Consider the following 25749-nt stretch of genomic DNA (forward strand, 5'->3'; position numbering starts at 1 on the left):
CTGGGGCGGGGCTGGAAACGAGCTGCTGCAACAATGCGCAGCATGCAGACCTGTCGTGTGTCGCAATCTCGACAATGTACATGTATTTGAATACAAGAGGGGCGGCGGGGGCCGATGCTCAGCGAGCAGAAGCAAGATGGAGATCATACTATAGTAAAGCCCCGAGGCAGGCTTCCCACGGGCTATACTATAGTCTATGGAGTATCGCATGGGGTGTTTGAACGTCCTTTGGAGTCAATTCGGAGGAAAAGCTTCCTTCGAATTGGCTCCAAAGGACATTCAAATGTCCTTTGAATTTGTGTCGAAAAACATCCGAAGGATGACGACTTCGATGCGCCTTCGAATGCCGTCATTGGAGGCGGTTCAGATGCATTTGAACAGTGCCTCAAAGGGTCTCCAAAGAAACTTCGGGGGACCTTTGTGAAGCCCCCGCCCTCGACAGGGTTTCACACAAAGGGTCACGGTATCACGTGACCCCTCGCGCGGATGAACACTTATACTCGAGTTCCCACTTCCCTAGTCCGGCAGGGACTCATTCCCTCCCGGCTAGGTAAGCAGTCTTTTCCGATTCCTCTTCCTTTTTTCCTTGTCCTCTTTCTTTCTCTCCTAGATAGTTGTACTTACCAATCGAAGGGACTCATTCCCTCCCGGCTAGCTTGCAATACAGATTGGACCTAGAACTTCCGGCTTTCGCCCGCTCCACGTGCCTTTTCCTATCATTTTCAGTGAGGGTCCACCGGACCCTTACACTTTTTTTTTCTTGATCCAATTGAAACCAACCGTTATCCGCAAAGAAACTCAGCCAATCCGATTCTATCATCCCCAGGATCTCGCCTGGTCTCATCCGATCCGACTCCGTCTCTCCCAGCATCTCCGGCTGGTCGCCCCTGAACCTCTCTCCGCTCCGGAGTCCTCGTCCGGTCATCCTGCATCTATTGGCAGTCTAACGTTCCTATTCTTCAACTCCCAGGCCAGCGCCTGGTCTTCCCGATTCAAACCCCTGACCCCCTTCGTGTTTCATGACAACAAGAAACAATCAATCCGGCCCTCTTTTTCCATTCACCGATCCAGAAGAGATCCTCCGGACAGCTCGACGACGAGCCAGGCTAGACGCGCTTGCTGCAGCAAATCGACTGGCCGAAGCAGCCGCGACCCCTCTTCCTACCTCAAATAATCAACAAGACTACAGTTCCTCCTCCTTAGCATCATCCACCCGCATGCAGAACATGACGACTCCCACCGACCCTACCGCCTCCCACGGCGGAACCGACGATATGAGCATTGCGGACTGCCTCAGGGCAGTCATCGAGATCCAACACACAAACGCCGTGCAACTGCGAGACGCCCAGCAGAAAGCCGAACAGGACCGTTTACAAGCTGAAGAACAACGTCGACTGGATGCCGAACAACGCCGTCTAGATGCGGAAAAATTTGCTGAGCAGCGGCGCAACGACCGAGAGCGTATTCGAGCACTCGAAAAGGCCGCCTCAGTGAAGCAGGAATCCCCATCTGCAACTCCTGCCTTGGAAGAAGGCCGGATCGACCTCGCACGGTTTAAGACCTCCGATGGCCCCCACTTCAAAGGCCCTATCCAACAAGTCGAGCCTTTTCTAACTTGGATGCAGGGAGTGGCTATCTTTTTTTCTACAAAAGCTGTTAAACACGCCGACAACAAACGCCTGATTCTTGGGACGCTCATCACCAATACAAATCTCCTTGCCTTTTACACGATTGAGTCGCCCAAGTTTGAAGGAAAGTCTTGGCACGAGTTCAAAGATTGTCTCTTTGAATTCTGTCTTCCCGAAGACTGGCGAGCCGACATCCGCCGATCAATTGTTCAACTTAAGATGCTGCCCTCCGAATCGTTCCTGGAGTTCAGCAACCGCGCCCGTACCCTCCAAAGCCTGGTCAATTTTGAAACCGCCTCCTTTGGGGACTTTGACCTTGCTGAGTTCATCGTACTTGGTCTACCCCACGCATTACAGGTTAAAGTGCGAGAATTCCAGCTTCTCAAGACAAAGCCGTTCAAGTTTGGAGAATTCGAACGTCGGATCAACGGATTCTACATTGATATGCCGCGTCCCCGCACGACGCCATCCCACTCCTCCTCAGGCCCTCCGACACAGGACAATGGGCCCCTTTCAGCTTACCTCTGGCGCCTATTCTCGTACCTAGACTCAGTTGGAAAGTGCCATTACTGCAAGACTTACTGCGGTAACGCCGCAGGCGCATGCCCCGGACCACCAGACCGAAACAGATTTCATATTCCGCCCTCCTTTTCCATCCCCCCCCAGCCGACAAACTATGTTGCTCCTCGAGCCTGGCCCAATGCCCAAGGCCCATCAAGTGGAAAACCAACCTCTCCCACCGCCGGCCGCCCAACAGGCCGCCCAGCCGGAGTCGCGGGAGTCAGCAACGAAGCTCCGGCATTTGATCAGGCAGGAGTGTCGTCGATTGCCTTGATGGAGGGTCACCTAGAAGCCGAAGCGTTAAAATACGGTGACAATCCTCTGACGTACATCGAAGACGACAAAGATGACTCTGTACCCTCCGACACCGAGCCCACCACCAATAAAGCTGAAACCCTCTCCCTGGCTGACGTCCAAGTCGTCGATGCCGCCACCTCAGACTATCCAACGTCCTTGCTGGACTTCTTAGAGGTTCCGGAAGACCCGCATACCACCACCGAGTATGTCCCCAATCGCTCCCCCCCTACCCCTCGACACCTTCATCGACTTCATGCGGGAAGATGCTTACGTGGCCCTCCTCTTACAGGGCCTAAGCATATCAGGACCCTCCGCCGCCCCCCGTCCCCACCAATCCCGCCAACGTCCTGCAATGAATTCATGCTTGTACCAGCTCACTCCCCCACCCCATATTTTTTCTTATTTCCTCTTGTTCCCCCACCCTCTGCCACCCTTGTTTCAACCGGACCGATTACCGCCCTTGGTAACGCGCCTCCCCACAACACCCAAACAGAAGAACCGCCAGCAAGCCCCCCGTCCTTTGCCGTGCAACACACCCCTCCGTTTTACTTTTCCAGTCTCAAATCACCCGGCCTAATTTCCCTTCCGTATTGTTTTCTTCCTTCCTGCGCTCACTCCTCCCATTCTGGTTATTGTTCCCTCTCTTTTATAGGGGGGGAGACTGTGAAGCCCCCGCCCTCGACAGGGTTTCACACAAAGGGTCACGGTATCACGTGACCCCTCGCGCGGATGAACACTTATACTTGAGTTCCCACTTCCCTAGTCCGGCAGGGACTCATTCCCTCCCGGCTAGGTAAGCAGTCTTTTCCAATTCCTCTTCCTTTTTTCCTTGTCCTCTTTCTTTCTCTCCTAGATAGTTGTACTTACCAATCGAAGGGACTCATTCCCTCCCGGCTAGCTTGCAATACAGATTGGACCTAGAACTTCCGGCTTTCGCCCGCTCCACGTGCCTTTTCCTATCATTTTCAGTGAGGGTCCACCGGACCCTTACAACCTTCCAAGGAGCTTCAAATGCGCTTCGAAGGTTCTCTGAACCTTTGAAGTGTGTTCCGGGCCGCTGCACCTGTTGGGCCCGCGGAGGGTGTTCTTGGGTCGGGCCTCACCTTGTGTCAGGCTCCAGTTCATTGCATATTTGCGAGCCCGCGCGCGCCTTCGCGGGTTCACAAACCAATCACAAGAAGATCACACAATTCAACTTGCCCAACTACTTAGTCTCGTCACCTCCTCCTCCTTCCTAGCTCAGTAGAGATAAAGTGCTGATTCTTCTACTGAGCTAGGTAAGCTTTCCTTTCATTTCTTCCTCCTCCATTTCTCATCATCATCAATTGTACGAGTGGAGATAAAGTGCTGATTCTTCTACTGAGCTAGGAATACATATTGTTGGGTTCTAGAAAATCTCTCCAAGACATTGGTCTTGTCTTGAGCCCTCCCTTTCTTGATCCATTTGGTGGATCCCCTGTCTGCAACCCAGAGCTGAGTGAAGAGTCATCTCAGACTCTTACACTTTTTTTTTCTTGAACCCTCCTTCTACAATGACTCCTCCAACACCAAAACGCGAAACAAAACGCATCATCGTTCAACTCAACCTGAACGGAACGTTGGTACGAGCCATGATTTAAGCTGGGTCCGAACTGGACCTGATCACTGAGAACGCAGCCAAACGAGCCGGGCTACGACAACAAACGCTGGCCAAACCAATCGCGGTACGCCTGGCGCTGCGAGGCAGGTTGATGGATTGGGTCATCCTTTGTCATTTCGTGACAGCCACTCTACACGACCCAACATCGGGCCTCGCCTTTGACGACGTCCCACTCCGCATTGGCCACATCGATGGGGACTACGACCTCATTATTGGCACGGACTTCCTCGAACGATTCGACCTTTCCCCCTCCATACTCCACCGTCTCCTTCACTGCAACCAGACGCAGATCGATATCTATGATTACCGCGTCAATGAATCCTCTCGACTTCCCTTCTCGACTGCTTCGACCACTGAAATTCCTTTCTCAGAGCACGAAGCAGAGCAGCGTCTTCTTGCCGAATTCGCTGACCTTTTCCCACACAACATCCCCGCGGTCTCCGACAAGGCTGAAGACGCTGGGCTATTTGTCGATGGGTCATTCCCCACCAAGTTGCAAGACAAAAACTCCAAGAATCGCCATTGGATCATCTTGACGGATCCAAATGCCATCATCAATGAGAAACAGTACCCCTACCCCCAGAAGCATCTCCAATCGTGGAGAAAACTAGTGGATCAACATATGGAGGCGGGCAGGATCCAGAGATCATCGTCGCAATATGCCTCGCCAAGCCTAATAATCCCCAAGAAGGATCCGACGGCTCTCCCTTGATGGGTTTGCGACTACCAAAAACTGAACAGCTTCACCGTCAAAGACCGATCCCCCTTGCTGAATGTAGATGAATTGGTCAGGACAGTGGCTACAGGCAAAGTTTTTTTGATCATCAATCAAACTAACGCTTTCTTTCAGACCCGGATGCGGGAGTCGGACATCCCACTCACGGCGGTCAAAACTCCGTGGGGCCTAATGGAGTGGCAAGTTATGCCAATGGGCCTAACGGACGCACCAGCAACCCACCAACGACGTCTTGAAGAAGCGTTAGGCGATCTGATCAATAACATCTGTGTGGTTTATCTTGACGATATCGTCGTCTTTTCAGACACCTTTGACCAACATGAACGGCACGTCCAGAAAGTTCTAGAAAAGATCCGCGCGGCACACCTTTTCTGCTCACCAAAGAAGACGCAACTCTTTTGAAAGGAGGTCAAATTCCTCGGTCACTGGATCTCAGCCGACGGCATTTGGCCAGATAACGAGAAGGTGGCGGCGGTTCAATCCTGGCCGTCACCTAGATCGGCGAAAGGAGTTAAGCGCTTTCTAGGCACCGTACAGTGGATGAAAAAATTTATCTGGGGGTTACAAAAGTATGTCGGCACCCTCACACCCCTCACAAGCTCAAAGCTGGAATAAAAGGACTTTTGGTCGGGCGAGAAAGAAGAACAAGCCTTCAACAACATCAAAAACATCATGACATCTCTCCCCTGCTTGAAAAACGTCGATTACGATTCCGACGACCCCCTCTGGCTTTTCACTGACGCGAGCGGATCTGGATTGGGCGCAGCCCTGTTCCAAGGTAAGGATTGGAAGCTTGCTGCGCCTATTGCCTATGAGTCACACCAAATGACTGCGGCTGAACGCAACTATCCTGTTCACGAACAGGAACTCTTGGCGGTTGTGCATGCACTCCAAAAGTGGAAGATGCTCCTCCTCGGGATGAAAGTGAACGTCATGTTGGACCATCATTCACTCATTCACCTCCTCAAGCAACGCAACCTGAGCAAACGGCAGGCACGGTGGACCGAACTTGTGAGCCTGTGTCTCTTATGTGACAGCAGGACACAAGAAAAATGGGTGGGCACTGCTTGGATTTCTTGGGATAAAGAAATAACAAACAGTAAGAGAAAAAGAGAGGGAGAGAAATAGATGATCTGAGAGATGATATTCAAGGTTCTGTTGACCTGTAGGTGGGAACTAACATCCACTAGAAATGCTACTCCTTAAGGGAGTGCTGCCAAGCTGTGCCAGAGATTGCAACAGCCTCTTCTCACAATGGAAACGTGGAAGGTATCTGAATTAGACAAGTCTAATCAGCCACAATTTTTTAGACTTCTCTGTGGATAGTCAAGGCTCTTTAAAGGGAAACCTATGTGGTTTTTTACTGACAAAAACCACAGAAAAAGAAGGATATGAAGTGATTTGATCCTTGAGAGTAGATGTCTAGAGGTATATGTACCTGTGATCAAAGAGGAGAGAAACAAACAAGAGAGGAGAGAAAGCAGTTAAAGAGACAGAGAGGAACTCCTCTGAGATAATCAAGGTTCAATGAAAAGGGTACTAACTGTCAATATTCCTGTTGGTGATACTGGGAGTGTAGTGGCCTTGTTCTGGTGATCCTGGGTTGTCTGGAGGTGTGGTTCTGGTCTGCTGAAGTCTGTAGATCCTCCTCAGGCAAGGGGGATCCTGATTTCGAAAATTTTCACAGTTTGCTTATGTAATTACATATTTACATGTGGTTTGGCGCGCCTGGTAGCGCTGACACGTCACAACTGCGCATGCGCGCCACAACTCAAGAACTCAGGGAAGGAGTAGAGTTACAGAGAATTGGTAAGTTGTAACTAGGGTTGAAATTGCATGAGGAAACAGAATATGAAGTCAAAACAAGGATATCTCTTAAGATGAAAAAGATATGAAGTAATTCATATGTAAAAAGTAGAAAAAGGCAGACTTTAGGTCAGCTGTGTTGACTCTAAGGCTGACAGAACTGCTGGCGGATGTTGATCTACATTTTGACTACATCCGAGGCGACGACAACACAGTGGCCGATGCGTTATCCCGCAAACACCTCCCTACAGAAGAAGAAGATGTCTCTCCGGCTGATGTGGCCTGTGTAGCCTCGCTGACCGAGATGTCCTCGACCCTGTCCGAATCCCTCCAAGCCTCCATCCGTGCAGGATACAAAAATGACCCCTTTTGCCAAGCGGTTCGGGGGGCACTGCCCCTCCGCAAAGATTGTGCTGAAATCGAAGGACTACTCTTTGTTGATGGTAGGTTGGTTATACCGGCCAACAAGGCGCTCCGCCTCGCATTGATGACTGAAACACATGCGCGCCTAGGGCACTTAGGACACCTGAAGACCCTCACGGAACTCTGTTGCGATTTTTTCTGGCCAAGAATGACAAACGACGTTCTCACTTACGTTAAGCAGTGCGCAGTTTGCCAGCGCACCAAGGCCCCAACGACCGCCCCTCATGGAAAAATGGCGACCCCCCCTTTCCCTCAGAAACCCCTTATTGACTTGGCGATTGACTTTGTCGGCCCACTCAAGTCTTCAGCCCATTACGACATGCTACTTAGCTGCACTTGCCGTCTTTCGGGTTTCACCCGACTTATACCGGTCTTACAGACTGACACCGCGGAAAAGACCGCCTCGCGTTTCTTCAGCGGGTGGATCGCAACTTTTGGAGCTCCAGCTTCAATCATCAGTGATCGGGACAAAGCGTTGTGGTACTCGAAAATGTGAAAAATCAAAAGTTTTTCTCATGTACATATAGAAGGCCTCAAGATACCATCCATTGGACACCTTAAATGGACACCACGGCTAAAGTAACCCCTATTCCCCACTGGAAGCATCACTGGAGCCCCACTACACTGGAAGTTAGACCCTTTGGACAACCTGTAGCACCCAGTCAACCACCTGTCAGGCGCCTCAAGCCACATTCCTCGCACCATTCTATCTCCACTACATATATTGGTTTGGGTTTGTTTGTTATGTACATGACATCATGCAGCACTGCCCCTGCAGGCTGTGCCCCTTCAACTGAATGGTTCCCCGCATTCTAGTTCCTTCTAAACTCCACTTTGTTTGGTCTTATTACATCACCTGATCCTTCCCTGCACAGCTTATGCACCCCTTGCATAAATTATGACATCATCTGGCACAGCCCCTCCTCATGTATGCACCCCTTGCATAAATTGTACACAGCCACTCCCTCTTAACTCCCTCATGTTGTACAGCCCAGGCCAGCTAAAATACCTCACTCAGGGGCTGCCCTGGAGCCAAAATCCCTCACATTTGTCTATATAAGGAGCTCTCTCTCCCCCCATTTGTAGTTCCTCAGTTTATTACTGATCAAGTTTTATACTCACCCATCACCCAAAACACTTACGTACCCACTCAACCCTCTTACTTACATATAACAACTCTTACATACTGAATAACAACCTTTTTTATACTGTGTCACGAGAAAATTATCTTGAGCTAACCACTCCTATCACTTATTAAAACTTGCCAAGCTTACCTTGGTGGGTCTTGTAGCTGGTAGTATAGAAGGGCAGAGCTTGCACCTCCTTCATCCCCTTCTCCATTCAGCAAAAGGGTTTCACAACCACTTTTGAGTCTTACAAGGGAGTCCCCAACGTGATAGGATAACCTTTTTCGATCGACACCGTATTACCGATTTCAACGACTCGAAATAACGTCAAAGGAAAACGACTTCTAGCGGCGAAAGGATCAAATTCATCCACAAAATCTACGAACTCGACGGCATATTCAGTTATTCTGTTGGACAACTAGTCAAATATTAGACACCATCTTACGAAACGAATTACGTACCTCTGAAAAGAAACGTTACGACCACTCTGAGACGAGGATCTTGAAGAAGCAGCATAACTTATTAAACCAGGAGACGGGCAGAAAGACCTTAGGAATCTGGATAAGTTAGGGGTCTGTTGAAGAGAACTTTGGAACTACTAGAAGGAGCAGCCTGATTTATTAAACCAAAAGACGGGCAGAACGACCCTAGGAATTTGGATAAATTGGTAGACTGTTGAACAGTACTTCCCAGATTGTTAAGTAATTTTTGATATCAAAATATAAGAAATAACCCCCAATTTGCCCTGGTAAAGAGACCAGAGACCAGATATTATTGTTACTTTTTCAGAGCACAGTAAAAACAGTTATCAACAGATCGTGATATTACGAAACTAGGAATCAACAAGACAACATGAGTTTACCGTTCAGCGCACCAGATTTGGAAAATGGATTCGCTCCTCCATCGACCCCTTTTAGGAACAGACCTGTGGCCGGAACTTCAGCCTTGAATTGGAATACGGATACGAAGAATCCACCTGCACCACCCAGAAAAGACAAAGGAAAGGGAATCGACCTTCAACTCAGAGACCAATATGAAGATGAATTGTCAGATTCAGACGAAACTCCTCAAAACACTAACTTACCGCAACGTAACAATACTCCACGTCAACCTATATCCGGGTACGGAATCCACAACACGGAAAATATTCGAGAACCTATGTATCAACCTCAATTTCAACAACGACAACAACCGGTCCCACCTCCACCGTTTCAGCAACCACCTATTCAGCATCCACAAGCTTTTTATCCGCAGTACTACCAACCACCAGCGGTCCAACAAGTCAAACCGGTCATTATTAAGGAACCTGGTCTCTTCTATGATGGCAACCAATTCATGAAGTTCTTAAAACGTTTCGAAAGAACGGCCAACGCTTTCCAAGCGACGGATTACGATAAGGCGCTTCAGATTGGACAATTTGTGCGGACGGAGGAACTCAAGAGCGAACTCGAGGAGATGGACGGATACGACGACTGCGACTGGAAAAAATTACAAAAAGAAATGGTCAAAACGTGGGGGGACTTAGATAACACCATTATGTACACCACGGACGACCTAATCAAATTAGCTAAACAACAAGCCAAGAGCGGGATTACAAACTACCGAGACTACAAATCTTACCTTGGGAAATTCACCTCAATCCTCAAGTACCTTGTCAAGAATGATCATATTAGCAAGGAGGAGGACGCGGCCCTGTTATTCTTGAGTGCCTTTTCGAACAAAAGTCAAAGAAGCATTAAACGAACCCTAGTCAACAAAGGGCAACTCCCAAAAGCCAAGGACGGAAGCAACAAGGCACCCAAATGGGATGATCTTGTGGCAGCGGCAGAAACTGAAATCCGAATCGATGAAGGATACGTTAACTTCTCAAGCTTTTCCGAATCAAACCAAGTAATGCAGAAATCTCTAGACGCAAAGAAAGGAGATAGTCAACGACGAGACCGAATGATTGCGGAAGCTCCTACTGCTAAGGTGGTTGATAACAAAATGGATGAAGTAATGCAAGAACTTGCTGCTCTTAAACAACAATTGAGAAGTGTTCTACCTGTCTCCTACAATCAACCTGGATCTTCCAACAAACCTGAATTCGCCCGCGGAAATACTCGACCAGCAACTCCATTATACGAAAGCAAGATTTGCTACTATTGTCTACGGGATGGGCATACAACCTTTAAATGCCCCGATCTAGCTAAGGATGAACGCCAAGGATTAGTGATTTGCAGGGGCAAGGATTACTTCTTGCCAAAAGGACAACAAATACCTTGGGTATCTTCTAGACCTATACGATCGGTAGTGGCGACAGCTTCGGCGGACCCTCAAATGCAAGACGCAATAAGGAATCTGGCAGAATCACGACAAACTGGAAATGCCTCAACAGGGAATGGTCCAGTTGTGCAAACTTCAGCACAGACCATTGACTGGCAACCACCTCAACTTGGAGCCGAGAACTACCTAAAAACTCACGCAATTACTCGATCTGAAGCCCAGAAAGGACGTCGTAATGTTAAGATCCAGGAACCTGAAAAAGACGATATGGATGTGGATCAAGAAGACGAAATAGCCGACCTTACTCAAAAGGAAACTCCCAGAAGAGCGCCAGAGAAAGTTTGGAGCCGAGCCCAAACCCCACCTGTTACCAAGAAGGATTCACCAGAGAACGCCTTGCTACAGGATTTAGATCACGTTAAAATCCCAACAACATTTGCTCAACTCACAGCTATTTCGCCATCTTATACGGAGCAAATCATTGCTAAGCTACAAGGACGTCTCCAAGGGAAGAATACAACAACTTACATGGCTACGGAAACTACCAAGGTTGCTGCGGCAATGGCCAACCCTCCACAAGAAGAAGATCCATCAGACCCTTGCTACTATAGCTGCGCCTTAGGATACGTAACAGCCGAAATTGGGGGAGCTAAGGTTGACTTTATGGTTGATTCCGGATCCATGGTTAATGTCATGCCTCAAACTGTAGCAGATGACTTGGACCTAGAAATAGTATCAGTCAACATACCTATGAAAGGAGTGGGCGGAGCTAGGTGTGATATAACTGGTGTAGCTGAAAACTGTCCAGTTGGAATCGGACGATTTTCCGGACCAGCCCATCTTTTCGTTTCGCCAAAAGCACAGGACTGTATTCTAGGACGACCTTTTCTTTTTGACTACAACTGCACTTTGGAGTACCACGAAACCGGTGAAACACTCTCTTTCCAAGGAACTAAAAACAGGAGAATATCTGTACCTATAGCTAGGATTGGTCACGGACAAGGCTGGGATAACAGGAAGGACCTTAGTGCCAATATAATAAGGCCATTTACTGGATCAACTCCTAACCAGGCGGATAATGAAGAACATCGAATGTTTACGAAGAAATCTATTCAGCATTTTTTATGATCACCGGTGTTCACCTAGGGAATAACTCACTGAAGCTAGTCGAGAGGGTTATATCTTGAACGCCGGGTTTTCTAGACTGGCTCAAAACATTTTTTCTTGATTTATTCAAAAAACTACCAAAACAAATTAAAAAATATTTCTTTAAATTTATGCTATTAAAAAAGAACATATTGATTATTTTCCTTCTACTATTAAAAATCTGTAAAACAAGCACGACTGGACTTACCAATACGAAAACGATAAAACACGATAAAAAATTTCAAACTTCCAAGATCTCCGGACCGATTTCATCTATCAATACTGTACAATTATCTCGACCAACAAAACCAATTAGCTACCAAGAGATGGGACGTCTATTTGCGAAAGGCCTAGGATTAACGGTTCAAACCAAATTATGTCAGAGCTGGAAAGACGGAAGCCTATGGTGCATGACCAAGTACAAGCCTGCGGCAAAGAAAATCTGGCCCATCAACCAACCCATTCCTCAAATGCTAAATCCACCTCTTCAACGACCACCACTCTCACAAGATCCGTACAAGACACCACTCACACCAAATCCTCCTGAATTCAAAACCACCGCCAGGATTACAGAAGAACACCTGAAGGTAGTCAACTTTGGACCAGAAGGATGGCTTTGGGAAGAAGAATTGAAGCTCTTCAAGCACTTAATTGTAATTCGGGAAAAAGCGATAGCATTCACCCCGGAGGAGAGAGGACTCTTGAAACATTCCTATGGTCTACCGTATATTATACCAGTAGTGGATCACCAACCTTGGCAGAAAAAACCAATTCCAATACCTGCGGCAATTAAGGACGAATACGTGGAGCAAGTACGGGAACGTATACAAAACAAACTTTACGAACAATCAACATCCAGCTACTCCAGCCCAGTTTTCTGTGTCCTCAAGCATGATGGAAAACTAAGAATTGTTCATGACTTACAAGAAATGAACAAGGTCACCATCAAGGATGCTGGGCTACCTCCTGCAACAGAAGAATTTGTGGAATCCTTTGCAGGGCGCGCCTGTTACGGACTAGGCGATATCATGGGCGGCTACGACGAAAGAGAATTGGCCCCAGAGTCAAGACCCTTAACCACCTTTGATACACCACTAGGAAGATTCCAACTTACCAGGCTTCCCCAAGGAGCAACAAATTCTGTGGCGGTTTACCAAGCTCAAATGATGTGGATCCTCCAGGACGAGATACCGGAACACGTAGGCGTATTTATTGACGATGGCGGTATAAAAGGACCTGTTTCAACATACAATGATGAGACACTAGAAGAAAATCCGGGAATTCGGCGGTTTATTTGGGAATACGCTCAAACTCTTGAAAGAGTTTTATTTCGGATTGAAGAAGCAGGACTTACCATCTCAGGAAAGAAGTTTGCGTGTTGTGTACCTGCTTTGGACATTGTTGGACACGTGGTCTGCAGAGAAGGAAGGCGTGTGTCATCCCAGAAGAAAAACAAAATCTCAACCTGGCCTACTCCGAATAGTGTCACAGAACTTCGAGGCTTCCTGGGAATAGTAACCTATGTCAGAATTTTTATCAAAAATCTGTCAGAAATTGCTGCACCTCTCAGGAAGCTCACACAAAAGGATATCGAATGGGTCTGGGACGAGGACTGTGATCAAGCTTTCAACCGGCTCAAAGAAATCATTGGAGAAGATATCACCTTGAAAAGCCTTGACTATTCTGAAGATGCCGGACTTATTATCTTAGCTGTGGATTCCAGCTTCATTGCGGCAGGAGGAGTACTTTCTCAACAAGAACTAGAAACAGGACTCATTCGACCAGTCCTTTATGAATCAGTTGTCTTCTCACCGGTGGAGTCAAAATATTCTCAGCCAAAGCTAGAACTCTGTGGCGTAGCCAGGATCCTCAAGAAACTACAAACACTACTGTGGGGTCAACACTTTGAGTTGCAAGTGGATGCACAATCTTTAATCCAAATGATCAACTCACCATCCCTTCCAAATGCACCTATGACCAGATGGGTAGCATTCATTCAGCTTTTCTCATTTGACATGGTTCACCAACCTGGTAAAACATTCACTATGCCGGATGCCTTGTCAAGACGACCAATAAGTGATGAAGAAGACGAATTCTACGAGGACGCGGAAGATTTCGACGAAGAGGAACCAGTAATCAAAGCCTGCTCTCGGTTCAAAATGATTTCAGCTTCTACGCATCTTTTGGAATGGGAGGCGCCTGGATTTTGGAAAGATCTCAAGGACTATTTGCAAACGTTACGTAAACCTGAAAGCTTGGATCCTCAAGAATTTCAGAAACTCAGGCGGAAATCAGTCAACTACTTTATTCAAGATGGACGACTGATGCGTAGACACTCTCCAATGGCGCAACTAGTAATCTCAAACATATCTTATCAAAGTAGACTCTTACGGAAGTTTCACGAGGAGCTTGGTCATCGAGGACGTGAAGAAACATACCAACGCCTAGTCTGCCGATTTTGGTGGCCAAGTCTGAAGAAAAAGGTCCGTTTATGGGTACAAAGCTGTGAACCCTGTCAAAAGAGAGACCCACTAGTACCTAGGGAAATTCGAAATCCAACTGGAGAAAACACTTTATTCGGACGAGTAGCGCTGGACGTCTGTCACATCAAGGCTGGAAGATATAAATATCTACTTGTAGCTCGAGATGACTTATCAGGATGGGTGGAGGCAGCACCTTTGGTCAAGCTAACATCTGCAACAATCGCAAAGTTTCTCTTGGAAGAATGGGTTTATCGATACGGGGCAATCAAGACGGTTACTGCGGACAATGGACCTGAATTCAAGAATGAGTTTATCAAAGCTGTAGAAAAGATTGGTGCACATTTTAAACCACCTACACCTTACTATCCTGAGGCCAACGGAATGATCGAAAGAGGACACCGACCAATTAAAGACACCTTGATCAAGATGTGCGGCAAATCTGGAGGAAAATGGAGAGAATATCTGCCTTTAGTGCTCTTTTCCGACAGGATATCAACAAAGCGGACCACAGGATACTCGCCATTTGAGCTTGTTTTTGGACAAAAAGCAGTTTTACCAGTTGATCTGGAGATGGACACCTATCTAGGAATTGATTGGACGGAAATCAAAACTACGGAAGAACTCTTAGAAGCTCGAACAAAGCAGTTAGAACGACGGGAAGAAATTCAAGTGATAGCTCACGAAAAACTGATGAAAGTAAGGGAATCTTCTGTCCGGTACTGGGATAGAAAGATGGCAGCACGACTTCGAAAACCTCTGAAACCTGGCGAATTGGTTCTGATCTATAATAAGAGTTTGGAAGACCAATGGGGAAAACTTTTTGCAAACCGATGGAATGGGCCATTTAGAATTACCAAACAATTACCAAAAGGATCTTATGTCTTGGAGGAATTGGATGGTGTAGAACTTAAAAGGGCTTACGCAGCTTCCCATATCAAACGGTTTTATCCTCGTGGACGGGAACTTGAAGAAATTCGACAAGACGAAGATCCAGATCAACCAGATTCATCAGAGGAAGAGGACAACTTGGAAGATAACCCACCTGAAGACTCTGACAATGAGCTGGCCAACAATTCCAACTTTGTTCTATCTCCTGGGCAGGAGACTAAACTGTTCAAACAACACAAACATTAATTATTCTTTTTCATAAAAAAGTTGGGGGAGGATCCACTTTCCTTAAAAATATTCACTCATTTAAAAATAAAATGAAATAAATAAAAAAAACAAACCTCTCCCCAGCTTTCTCTGGTCACTTTTGCTTACCCAGGTCAATCTTTCAAGACTCACACTCATCTATTTTCTGCATCTCTGTTCTTCATAAAAATTCTCTCTCAAAAATAAAACAAAAGAAAAAAAAAAAAAAAAAGCTTACCTTTTTTTTCTCTTACAAACACTTACTTTTCTCTCAAGAGGTTGAGGACAACCTTTTAAGTTGGGGGAGGGGTGTTGAAGGATTCATTTCAGACTAACATAACATAAAAGATAAAATAAATAAAATAAAAATAGATACTTTACAAAAAAAATAAAAAAAAAAAAGTAAAAAAAAAAAAAAAATAAATAAATAAAAAGAGACAAAACATTTTTTTATCCTTATATGATTTTTTTTAGCTTTACTATTATCTATCAATTTTTTTCTTTTATGGTGATTTTACCCCAGGGAAGAACTCGACATAGGCACTGGAAACTCAAACAACTTAGTACAAGCACAAGAAAACAAATAATATGATAATAATACTAACATCCTTTTAGTAGTGATTTTGTCGAAGACTGTAGTCGCCTTCGAGGTATCGACGGCCCCAGTGTTGAAAAAGGGCGACGCGTTCAAGATGGTCAAATTCGCTAGTGGATGGGCTTCGATTTGAGTAGGTAATAAAGCCCTCGACGAAGCTAGTATACATATGAAACAAGGTAGCGGGTTCGACAGCAGTGTGCGGCGGGGCTTGACCTACATCGCGGGTTAAGAGAGCTCCAATCTGATGCGGTTGTAAGAAAGGCAACTCAGTAATACTGTAGTCCCCACGATGGATCGGGGACGGAATTCGTGGGAAATCCGGGTTACTATGGTGATCTTCACTAGCAACATCGTTATTTTCGGTATTCGACCTCGTATCGATAGGAACGACTTCAGGACTAGCGCGAATGTTGTTCGATACCGAAGGATCAACCTCGATGGGTTGCTGAAGATCGACGAGAGGAGCATGTTGACGATGGACGACGGGGTTTTGCATCCAAGATGCGGGGTCAGCCCAGCTATCATCGAAAACGACTCGGTTCGAGGATAAGTCCTGGCAAGCGAACTTGTCAGTCTTGAAGCCGTGGTATCAGGGAAAACAAAACAGTAGCTTACCGGAGATCGGAGAACATCCGTGGATGCGGCCTGATAAACCGGCGAGTTACCCGAGGGACGCCATCCAGGACTGCGAGGACGATATACAGGCGAAGCCAGGCCTGGCTCGGCCACTTCAGAAGATTCCGCAGGGAATGGTGTGGGAACCCGGAAGCGCGGGGGCGAACCAACCAACTCTGCTGGTATCGCGGGAGCACCTGCTATAAAGGAGCCACCATTCTGGGGGGGCTGATTTATGTTGGTTGGATCCAAAAGCTGTAAACATTTAGTCAGCCCATACAGGATAATCAACAACAAACACAAGTCAGCTGCTTACGGTCTCCAGGGTGTTAATCGCGGAATCACCCACGACAAACGGACGACGAGCCGCCGGGGACTCGGAACGACGCATTGAGGAATCTATTGGGCGAGAATAGAAATCCATACGCTCCCTGGCCCATTCCATTCGATCGGGCGAGGAGGGCAAATGAGGCTCGAGCACATCATCAGACCCAGGCTAAACAAACTATCAGCATACACCCACCAGCAATGGGTCATCCTGAAGGCAGTCACTTACCAGTGATGACTGCACTAACAGATGATGATTTGGCAGGTTTCTTGCGATCATGGTAGAACTTTGGGGTGGGGAAGTACCCTAGATGAAGAACAAATAAAAACTTTTCAATTTAGCTCGATCAAGGAGCTCTTCAAACGTCAAACTCACTCGATTTGCCGCGGAAGTCGTCCGAGGGCGTAAGCTATAAGGATACGAAGCTCGTCTAGAAGGGGAAATCATCTTTGCTATAGGAAGTAATGAAGAGGACAAGGGGATAAAGGTGATGAGATGCTCTAAAAACGAAAGCGAATGAGCCTCCTTTTATATTCTCCAGGAGGGCAGGCACTCCGGTCTATACCCCGCGATGGCAAGGAACTCACCAGCCTGGCTTGGAAGAAAATAGGAGGCCTTGCCTATCAACCAGCTCCTTCGACTACGACTCGCCGAGGTATCGCCGAGGTAAATGGACCAAACGCATCGCCGATGATATCGGGCATGATCCAAACAACCCGGCCTGGCCATGTCAGCCAGAAGGGTCTATTCAGATGGCTCAGTTGGGTGCACATATCCGGCTGAGTCATGACAAACGAGGAACGAATATGACGTACCTTGGTGGTGCTATCGGCACCGGCTATTCAGATCGACAGCGGCAGAAGAAACCGGAGGCCGTTTCCATATATAAACAACTCGGCTTCAGATGCTGGACCAAGCACAACGGCCGAGTCTGACAGACGGAGGCGGCGGTATGCGGTTGGCGAAGTCAGCAGTTGAGTCGAAATATCGATGGCGGCGGGTGGTTGAATAGAGGTGACTGAGTTACCTCGCCGCCGAGGTAACCCCACCTCCGGTCGGATCGGAACCAAACACGAAGCTGCGGCGCAAACCGAGAGGCCTGAGCTCTGAACTCGGACGAGCCGGACGGGTAACGGGCCCCCGATTGCTACTCAACACCAAGGCCGCGCGGATCAAAGCCCGCGCACTACACAAAGCCCAGCGCGACTGCTGCGGCCCCTACGACTGCACAACGACCGCTCAGCTGCGCAGCTGCGGACTGCGCGCAGCCCTCTGACTCACCAACATGACAGGACTTTTTTTTTCAAGTAAAAATACCAAAAAGTGACAAAAGTCAATTTTGGCCAATTTTTATTATACAGAGCTTCTCAGCCCGCGGGATCAAGAAGACATCTGGCGGCCAACTTTTCAAGGATTCTGGACAAACCACATATATACATATCAACCTCCAAGCTTAAATCTTCAAGATACGCCTTCTTCACGGCGGAATTGTCTGGGGACAGACAATAAGTTGGGGGAGGATGTGGTACTCGAAAATGTGAAAAATCAAAAGTTTTTCTCATGTACATATAGAAGGCCTCAAGATACCATCCATTGGACACCTTAAATGGACACCACGGCTAAAGTAACCCCTATTCCCCACTGGAAGCATCACTGGAGCCCCACTACACTGGAAGTTAGACCCTTTGGACAACCTGTAGCACCCAGTCAACCACCTGTCAGGCGCCTCAAGCCACATTCCTCGCACCATTCTATCTCCACTACATATATTGGTTTGGGTTTGTTTGTTATGTACATGACATCATGCAGCACTGCCCCTGCAGGCTGTGCCCCTTCAACTGAATGGTTCCCCGCATTCTAGTTCCTTCTAAACTCCACTTTGTTTGGTCTTATTACATCACCTGATCCTTCCCTGCACAGCTTATGCACCCCTTGCATAAATTATGACATCATCTGGCACAGCCCCTCCTCATGTATGCACCCCTTGCATAAATTGTACACAGCCACTCCCTCTTAACTCCCTCATGTTGTACAGCCCAGGCCAGCTAAAATACCTCACTCAGGGGCTGCCCTGGAGCCAAAATCCCTCACATTTGTCTATATAAGGAGCTCTCTCTCCCCCCATTTGTAGTTCCTCAGTTTATTACTGATCAAGTTTTATACTCACCCATCACCCAAAACACTTACGTACCCACTCAACCCTCTTACTTACATATAACAACTCTTACATACTGAATAACAACCTTTTTTATACTGTGTCACGAGAAAATTATCTTGAGCTAACCACTCCTATCACTTATTAAAACTTGCCAAGCTTACCTTGGTGGGTCTTGTAGCTGGTAGTATAGAAGGGCAGAGCTTGCACCTCCTTCATCCCCTTCTCCATTCAGCAAAAGGGTTTCACAACCACTTTTGAGTCTTACAGCGTGGACCTCTAAATTCTGGAAATCATTGATGGACCGGTTGAAAATTAAATTCCACATGACGACCGCCTTCCACCCACAGGCGGATGGCCGGAGCGAAAGGACCAACAAGACTGTGGGTCAGATCCTGCAAACGTTCACCGCAAAGAAGCAAGGAAAGTGGCTCGAATCTCTCCCCGCAGTCGAATTCGCCATCAACTTGGCTCTGAATGTTGCCACGGGTTTCAGCCCCTTCGAGCTCCTTTTCGGCAGAAAGCCACAACTATTCCCATCGGCAGCTGCGTGTCTCGAATCACTGCCACCCTTAGACAAATGGTTGAAACAACGCGAAGGAGCCTGGGCGGACGCGAGAGACGCTCTCTGGACTAGCCGCGTCCGACAGGCAATTCAACACAACAAACACCGAAGCAACCACCCGGGACTAGCCCCGGACGACTGGGCCCTTCTCAACTCCGCCGACTGGCGCGGAAAACACAGAGGAGGGGTCGACAAACTCAAGGAACGTTTCGAGGGTCCTTACCGAGTGTTGAAGGTTTTCAACAAGGGACTGAGCGTGGAACTGGACCTCCCGGAGGACGACAAACGACACCCAACCTTCCACATCTCCAAGATCAAGCGGTACAACTTCCCCGACGAGGACTCTTCCCCGACACCCCCCAACCCAAGTTCTTCCATAGGGGGGGAGACTGCGAGCCCGCGCGCGCCTTCGCGGGTTCACAAACCAATCACAAGAAGATCACACAATTCAAGTCGGGCGACTACCTAGTCTCGTCACCTCCTCCTCCTTCCTAGCTCAGTAGAGATAAAGTGCTGATTCTTCTACTGAGCTAGGTAAGCTTTCCTTTCATTTCTTCCTCCTCCATTTCTCATCATCATCAATTGTACGAGTGGAGATAAAGTGCTGATTCTTCTACTGAGCTAGGAATACATATTGTTGGGTTCTAGAAAATCTCTCCAAGACATTGGTCTTGTCTTGAGCCCTCCCTTTCTTGATCCATTTGGTGGATCCCCTGTCTGCAACCCAGAGCTGAGTGAAGAGTCATCTCAGACTCTTACAATATTGGGGCTCAGAAGGGGCTCACTCGCTTACAATTTCATATCATACTATCATATCTACATGTTTAGCATAGCCCCCACCGCTCATGACTGTTTCAGGATAATCCGCCTCACTACCATCACGATCGCCGTAGGGACTATTACTACGAGGGGGTCTTCGTATGGGGGGACCGGTGCGACTACGGCTGGTGGGGGAGCCAGAGACGCTGACGTTGCGGGCCTAGTTAGTCATCCGGTCTTCAGAAGGTCCACCACGAGAGGGATAAGGCTCGTTGGGATCTTCATAGTCTTTGGAAGATTCCGTTCCGGCGGAGCCTCGTGCGCGGGAGCCGTGCCGTGGCCGATCATCAGGCTCGCGCTGTTCAGCCATCGTCGCCAGTCTCCCCCCCCGCCCGGGATCCCGAGCTGGGTGTGGCGCTCTGATTGAGCCGGGTAGGATTGACTGACGCCGTGTTCTCGCTAGGTCGACGTCGAAGGTCGTTGGAAGGCGCCGGCCGACCACTGACCGTACCTTCGATCCGCGCTGTTGTCGTGCCCCGTCGGACGATCCCAGATGGGCCAGGAGGACTGCCGGGCATGAGCATAGATCTGACGGGCCCCGTGCTTGTCTTTGCTGCCGCTCGCACCAAGCCTGTGAAGCCCACAAACGTCTCCGACGCATCCGTCGCAGCAAACAGCTTTGCATGTCCTAAATTTTTCTTCGAGGAAAGGTTCTTCACCTTGCTTGACGCTGGCCGGTACAGGACTCCGACTGGAATCAAGAACACTGTGTAGCCCTCCGCCCGGTCTGCTATCGCATCATCTATGACCGCATGCTCCGCCGTCTGCTTCTCCTTACGTGTCTCCTGAAGGTCTATCATACCTTCCGCCTTGGCTCCCTGACAGCGCAATCAAGTGATCAGGAAATTTGCTTGAGCGGCGGGGGAGCAGGAAAGACAAACCATCAGAGCGTCTTCAAAGTCTTTGACGGCTTCCTCGTACATGCCGAGAAGAAAGTTGCTGACCCCGCACTAGAAGTAAGCGACTGCGAGATGTTGATCGAGACTGGTGGCCGTCATGAAGTTCTTGATAGCCACCTTATAAGATCAGAAGTCTTTGATGAGATGAGGCACGGTTAGACACAAGCAAGAAGCGGTGGCAAACGGGCAGAGGCGAAGCAAACCTTTGATTAGATGAGGCACGGTTAGACACAAGCAAGAAGCGGTGGCAAACGGGCAGAGGCGAAGCAAACCTGAAGACGGAAGTCAAGGGTGAGCAGAGTTTTTGAGCGAACAGTAGTTGAGTGTTGGATTTCTTATGCAGACCTTTGATGAGATGAGGCACGGTTAGACACAAGCAAGAAGCGGTGGCAAACGGGCAGAGGCGAAGCAAACCTAACAAACAGCATAAGATGAGACAGGAGACTGATGAGACGAGAAAAGATAGAAAACGGACCTGAAGACGGAAGTCAAGGGTGAGCAGAGTTTTTGAGCAAACAGTAGTTGAGTGTTAAAGAAACAAATGAATGGAAATGAAAACAGGCTTTAACAAGGCAACTAGGTTAGATCAGAAACTGCGGCGGAATACATGTGAGAGTATAACTAGTGACATGTAGTAGAAAACCCGTGAAACCGTCTAATACCCCCCCACACGTTCTAGCTTTGAACGTCCTATAATTTCATCTTGAAGTAGTTGATCATAGCGTGGTGTTTCGGGCTGGCGAGGGATTTGGATAAGCCATTGGCAGGCATTTCCGAGGTGGCGATGTAACTGATTTCAACCCACTTCTTGGCTACAGCCTCTTGAACGAAGTGATACTTGATGTCGATGTGTTTGCTGCGTTGGTGGATGATGGGGTTGTTGGAGAGTGCGATCAAGGCTTGATTGTCGCAGAAAACTGACATGGGATGAGGGTAAACCACGTTGAGAGATTTAAGAAGAGAGTTTAGCCAAATAGACTCCTGAATTCCCGCGTACAGCGCGCGGTACTCCGCTTTGGTAGTAGAAGACGCCACCAAAGATTGCTTCTTTGTCTTCCAGGAGATGATGGAATCGCCCCAAGTCACGAGGTAACCAGTGTAAGAGCGACGAGAATCGACGCAGTTGGCCCAATCGGCATCGCAGAACACCCTAAGTTTGCCGTCACCACCTCCGATACGAAGAGACAAAGATTTAGTCGATGACAGATAGCAAAGGAGATGCTTGAAGGCAGTCCAGTGTTTGATGCCTGGACGCTCGAGATGTTGAGAGAGTTGGGAAACCGCAAATGAGATGTCCGGACGGGTGGCGCAAGAGATGTAATTGACGGATCCTATGGCCCGACGATAGTTCACGTTTAAAGAGAGGAACTCGTCGACTTCTTGTTGAGTGGCTTCAACCAAACAAGTGTTCGGGACCATTGGAGTGGAGACCGATCTCGCGTTAGCGAAATCATATTCAGAGAGTAATTCCTCGATGTGTCGTTCCTGACACAGAGTCAAGTGGTCCGAGTGTTGAGTGATCTTCATCCCGAGCAGAGAGCTTGCCGAGCCCAAGTCGTCCATGAGGAAGTGATTCTTGATTAGATTCTTGAATCTTGCCGAGTCGTGGCTTATGATCACCATGTCGTCCACCTATACGTGAACGAAGCACGTCCAACCCAACACTTGCGACACGAAAAGACAAGGATCTGCAGGAGAGGGAGCGAAGTCGATGGAGGTGAAAAACTTGCACAGTTCACCATACCATACTCGGGGGGCCTGTTTCAAACCATAGATTGACTTCTTCAGCCTGAGGCAGTGACCGGCCGGGATAGAAAGTCCAGCAGGGCATCTAAGATGAATTACCTCATCAAGCTTTCCATTTAAGAAGGCGTTGCGAACATCCATTTGTTCGATGTCCATCCCTTCATTGATGCCGACAGTGAGAGCGACCCAAAGAGCGGAAGGCCTGCCCGTAGGAGCATACGTTTCATTGAAGTCGATTCCTTCAGTTTGGGCGCTGCCCTGCGCGCACAATTGAGCCTTGTATTTGACCAGGTTACCGTTGGCGTCATACTTCTTGCGAAAGATCCAAACAGTGCCAAGGAGAGAAACATCTTCGGGAGTTGGCACCACATCCCAGAAATTGAGACGAGTCATTGCCTCGAGCTTGGCGTCCACAGCCTCCTGCCAACGGTCAGCTTCCAGAGAAGCCATAGCAGCCCGGTAAGTTTTCGGAACCGAGTGAAGAGGGGTGGATTGGGCAGTAGACATAGCAAAGATAGCGTCGTAGAAAGGGATTGATGAGATTGAGGAGTGAGTAAGATGAGCTCGTCGCTTAGAAGACAAGATGTTGGCGGTGTCTATGTCGGAGGATATGTTCTTTGGTGGGGGAATATCGGCTGGCACATACGTGTACCCCGGCTTGCTCCGATCGGACAGTGATGACACTGCGGCTGGAGGTTCCGGCTGCGCAGCTTCAGGCGCAGAACCATCTTCCACTTTAATACCACTTAGGTCAGACATTCCCAAATTCGGATCTTCAAGCGGATCAAGGAATTCCTTGTCTTGTTGTCGGATATCCTCCGGGTGCACAACTTCCGGATTGGTCCATTCCTCCTCCTCGAGATCGCTTAATGGGTCAGCAGGGGAACACGGGGAGATTCCTGGAAATTTTTTCTCGTCAAATATGACATCATGACTGTACTCGACCCGGTTCCCCGAAGTGAGTATCCTCCAGTTGTGGATACCCTGCCGATATCCCACTAACACACCTGTTTTAGCTGTGTCGCCGAATTTTCCTTGTCGTCGTTCTTTTGGGATGTTGATATAAGCTTGACAACCAAAGGTACGGAGGCGTGACAGATTGAATTGAGATCCGTGCCACAGTTGATGAGGTGTAGACCACTTCAGCCTTCGCATCGGGGTGATGTTCTCATAGAGAACTGCGGTGTTTACTGCTTCCCCCCACAACAAAGCTGGCAGATTGGCATGTTTGAGCATAGACCTGGCCTTCTCGCTGGTGGTACGATTTCCGCGTTCCGCAATGGAGTTTTGCTGCGGGGTGTAGGGGGCCGTGACGTGATGGATTATCCCTTTTTCCTTGAAGTACAATTCAAATTCATTGGAGCAAAATTCTCCTCCACCGTTGGTAACAACATTGATGATAGTTGAGTTGTGAAAATTTGTAACTTCATTGACGTAATGTGAAAATTTTTCAAACGCTTGAGATTTGGCAGACAGTATATACACATGTTTATAGGAAGAATAGGCATCTGTTATTTTAAAATAGTAGAGACCGCCTCCAATTGTCGGAGGAGTAATTTTTCCACTCAAATCCATGTACAAAAAATCCAGTGTACGCTTAGGAGCCGGGAGAGTGCCGGAAAAAGGAAGGCGGGTGGATTTGGATAGTCGACACGAGTCACACGACATTGTTGAATAGTCAACACCGTACATGATTTTCAGAGCTTCTGAGCTAGGATGACCGGCTCGCCTGTGAAGTAAAGCCGCGTCAGCAGTTGACTCTTGAGTTGATTTTGACGCAATTGACTGACCTGTTGGAGAGACGATTTGGGAATCAATGGAAAAGATTTGGCTTTCAATCGTGCCGTTGAAAAGCCAGTCCCCGTTAGACTGGTCCACTATGGAGAAATCACAGTTTCCCTTTCGAATGATATTGCAATGGGCTAGAAACAAGCGACCGAAGCTGACCAGTGCGTGAGACAAGTCAGGAACGTGCAGAGCATTGAAATGATAAATCTTCCCGCTTGAGTTCTTGAGTTTGATGGTGCCTGAACCGATGATTGGAAGGCTCTTGCCATCTGCGATCGCGACTGAAGACGAGTACGACTCGTAGTTGAAAAAGTCATCTCGGTTGGGGAACAAATGATCGGAACAGCCACTGTCTAGGAAGATCACGTTGCTTGATCTCGACGCTGCATTTGCAGAATGTTGAGCAAAGCAGTGATAGGCTTTTGGTTCATCACTATCGGCTGAAGAAGCGAGATTAGCTTTCTTCTTCTTGTCCTTCGGATACCCGTGCAATTGATAGCACTGTGCTTCAGTGTGTTGAGCCCTATGATTGTGTTTGCCCTTCTTGCACAAGTAGGGATTGGTCGACGCCTTCATTGCCGATTCGGTTTTGATGACTGGTTGAGAAGGGACGTTGTCCGTGTCTAGAATTTTTGACTCGAGTTGAGTTCTGACGATTTTGAGAGTCAAAGGTCTCTTGGTGAAGATGATGTCCTTCGTGTTGTCGTAGGAAGTTGGGATCTTGCTCATGATGATCTCGGCAAGGTGATTTTCATTGACAGTTGGCTCGGTCGGGAGAGGAACTCTGATAGACATTCCAACAGCTCGCATGTTGGCTATTCCGGTATCAACCGCGACCATATACTTGCCAAGGTTGCCACCGAAGGGGATCTTCAAGAAATTTTGATACACTTTAGATTGATTTTGAGTTGTTTTTGCTTCAAAGTGATTGCACAAGAGCTTCCACAATATGTGGGGTTCCTGCTTGTTATCTTCAGTGACGAACAGAGCT

At 48.0% G+C, this 25749-nt stretch overlaps 1 protein-coding gene across 1 annotated transcript; it reads right to left on the minus strand.

The window, feature by feature from the left end:
- Nucleotides 1-20627: 20627 nt before the first annotated feature.
- On the minus strand, nt 20628-21248 carry PtA15_16A110 (uncharacterized protein; the record flags this gene model as incomplete). The annotated part of the gene is made up of 2 exons (XM_053163768.1): nt 20628-21143; nt 21207-21248. 2 exons carry the CDS (start codon nt 21246-21248, stop codon nt 20628-20630), a joined length of 558 nt encoding a protein of 185 aa, XP_053027759.1.
- Nucleotides 21249-25749: the final 4501 nt, after the last annotated feature.

Source organism: Puccinia triticina, chromosome 16A (assembly GCF_026914185.1).
Source record: "Puccinia triticina chromosome 16A, complete sequence".
NCBI lineage: Eukaryota > Fungi > Basidiomycota > Pucciniomycetes > Pucciniales > Pucciniaceae > Puccinia > Puccinia triticina.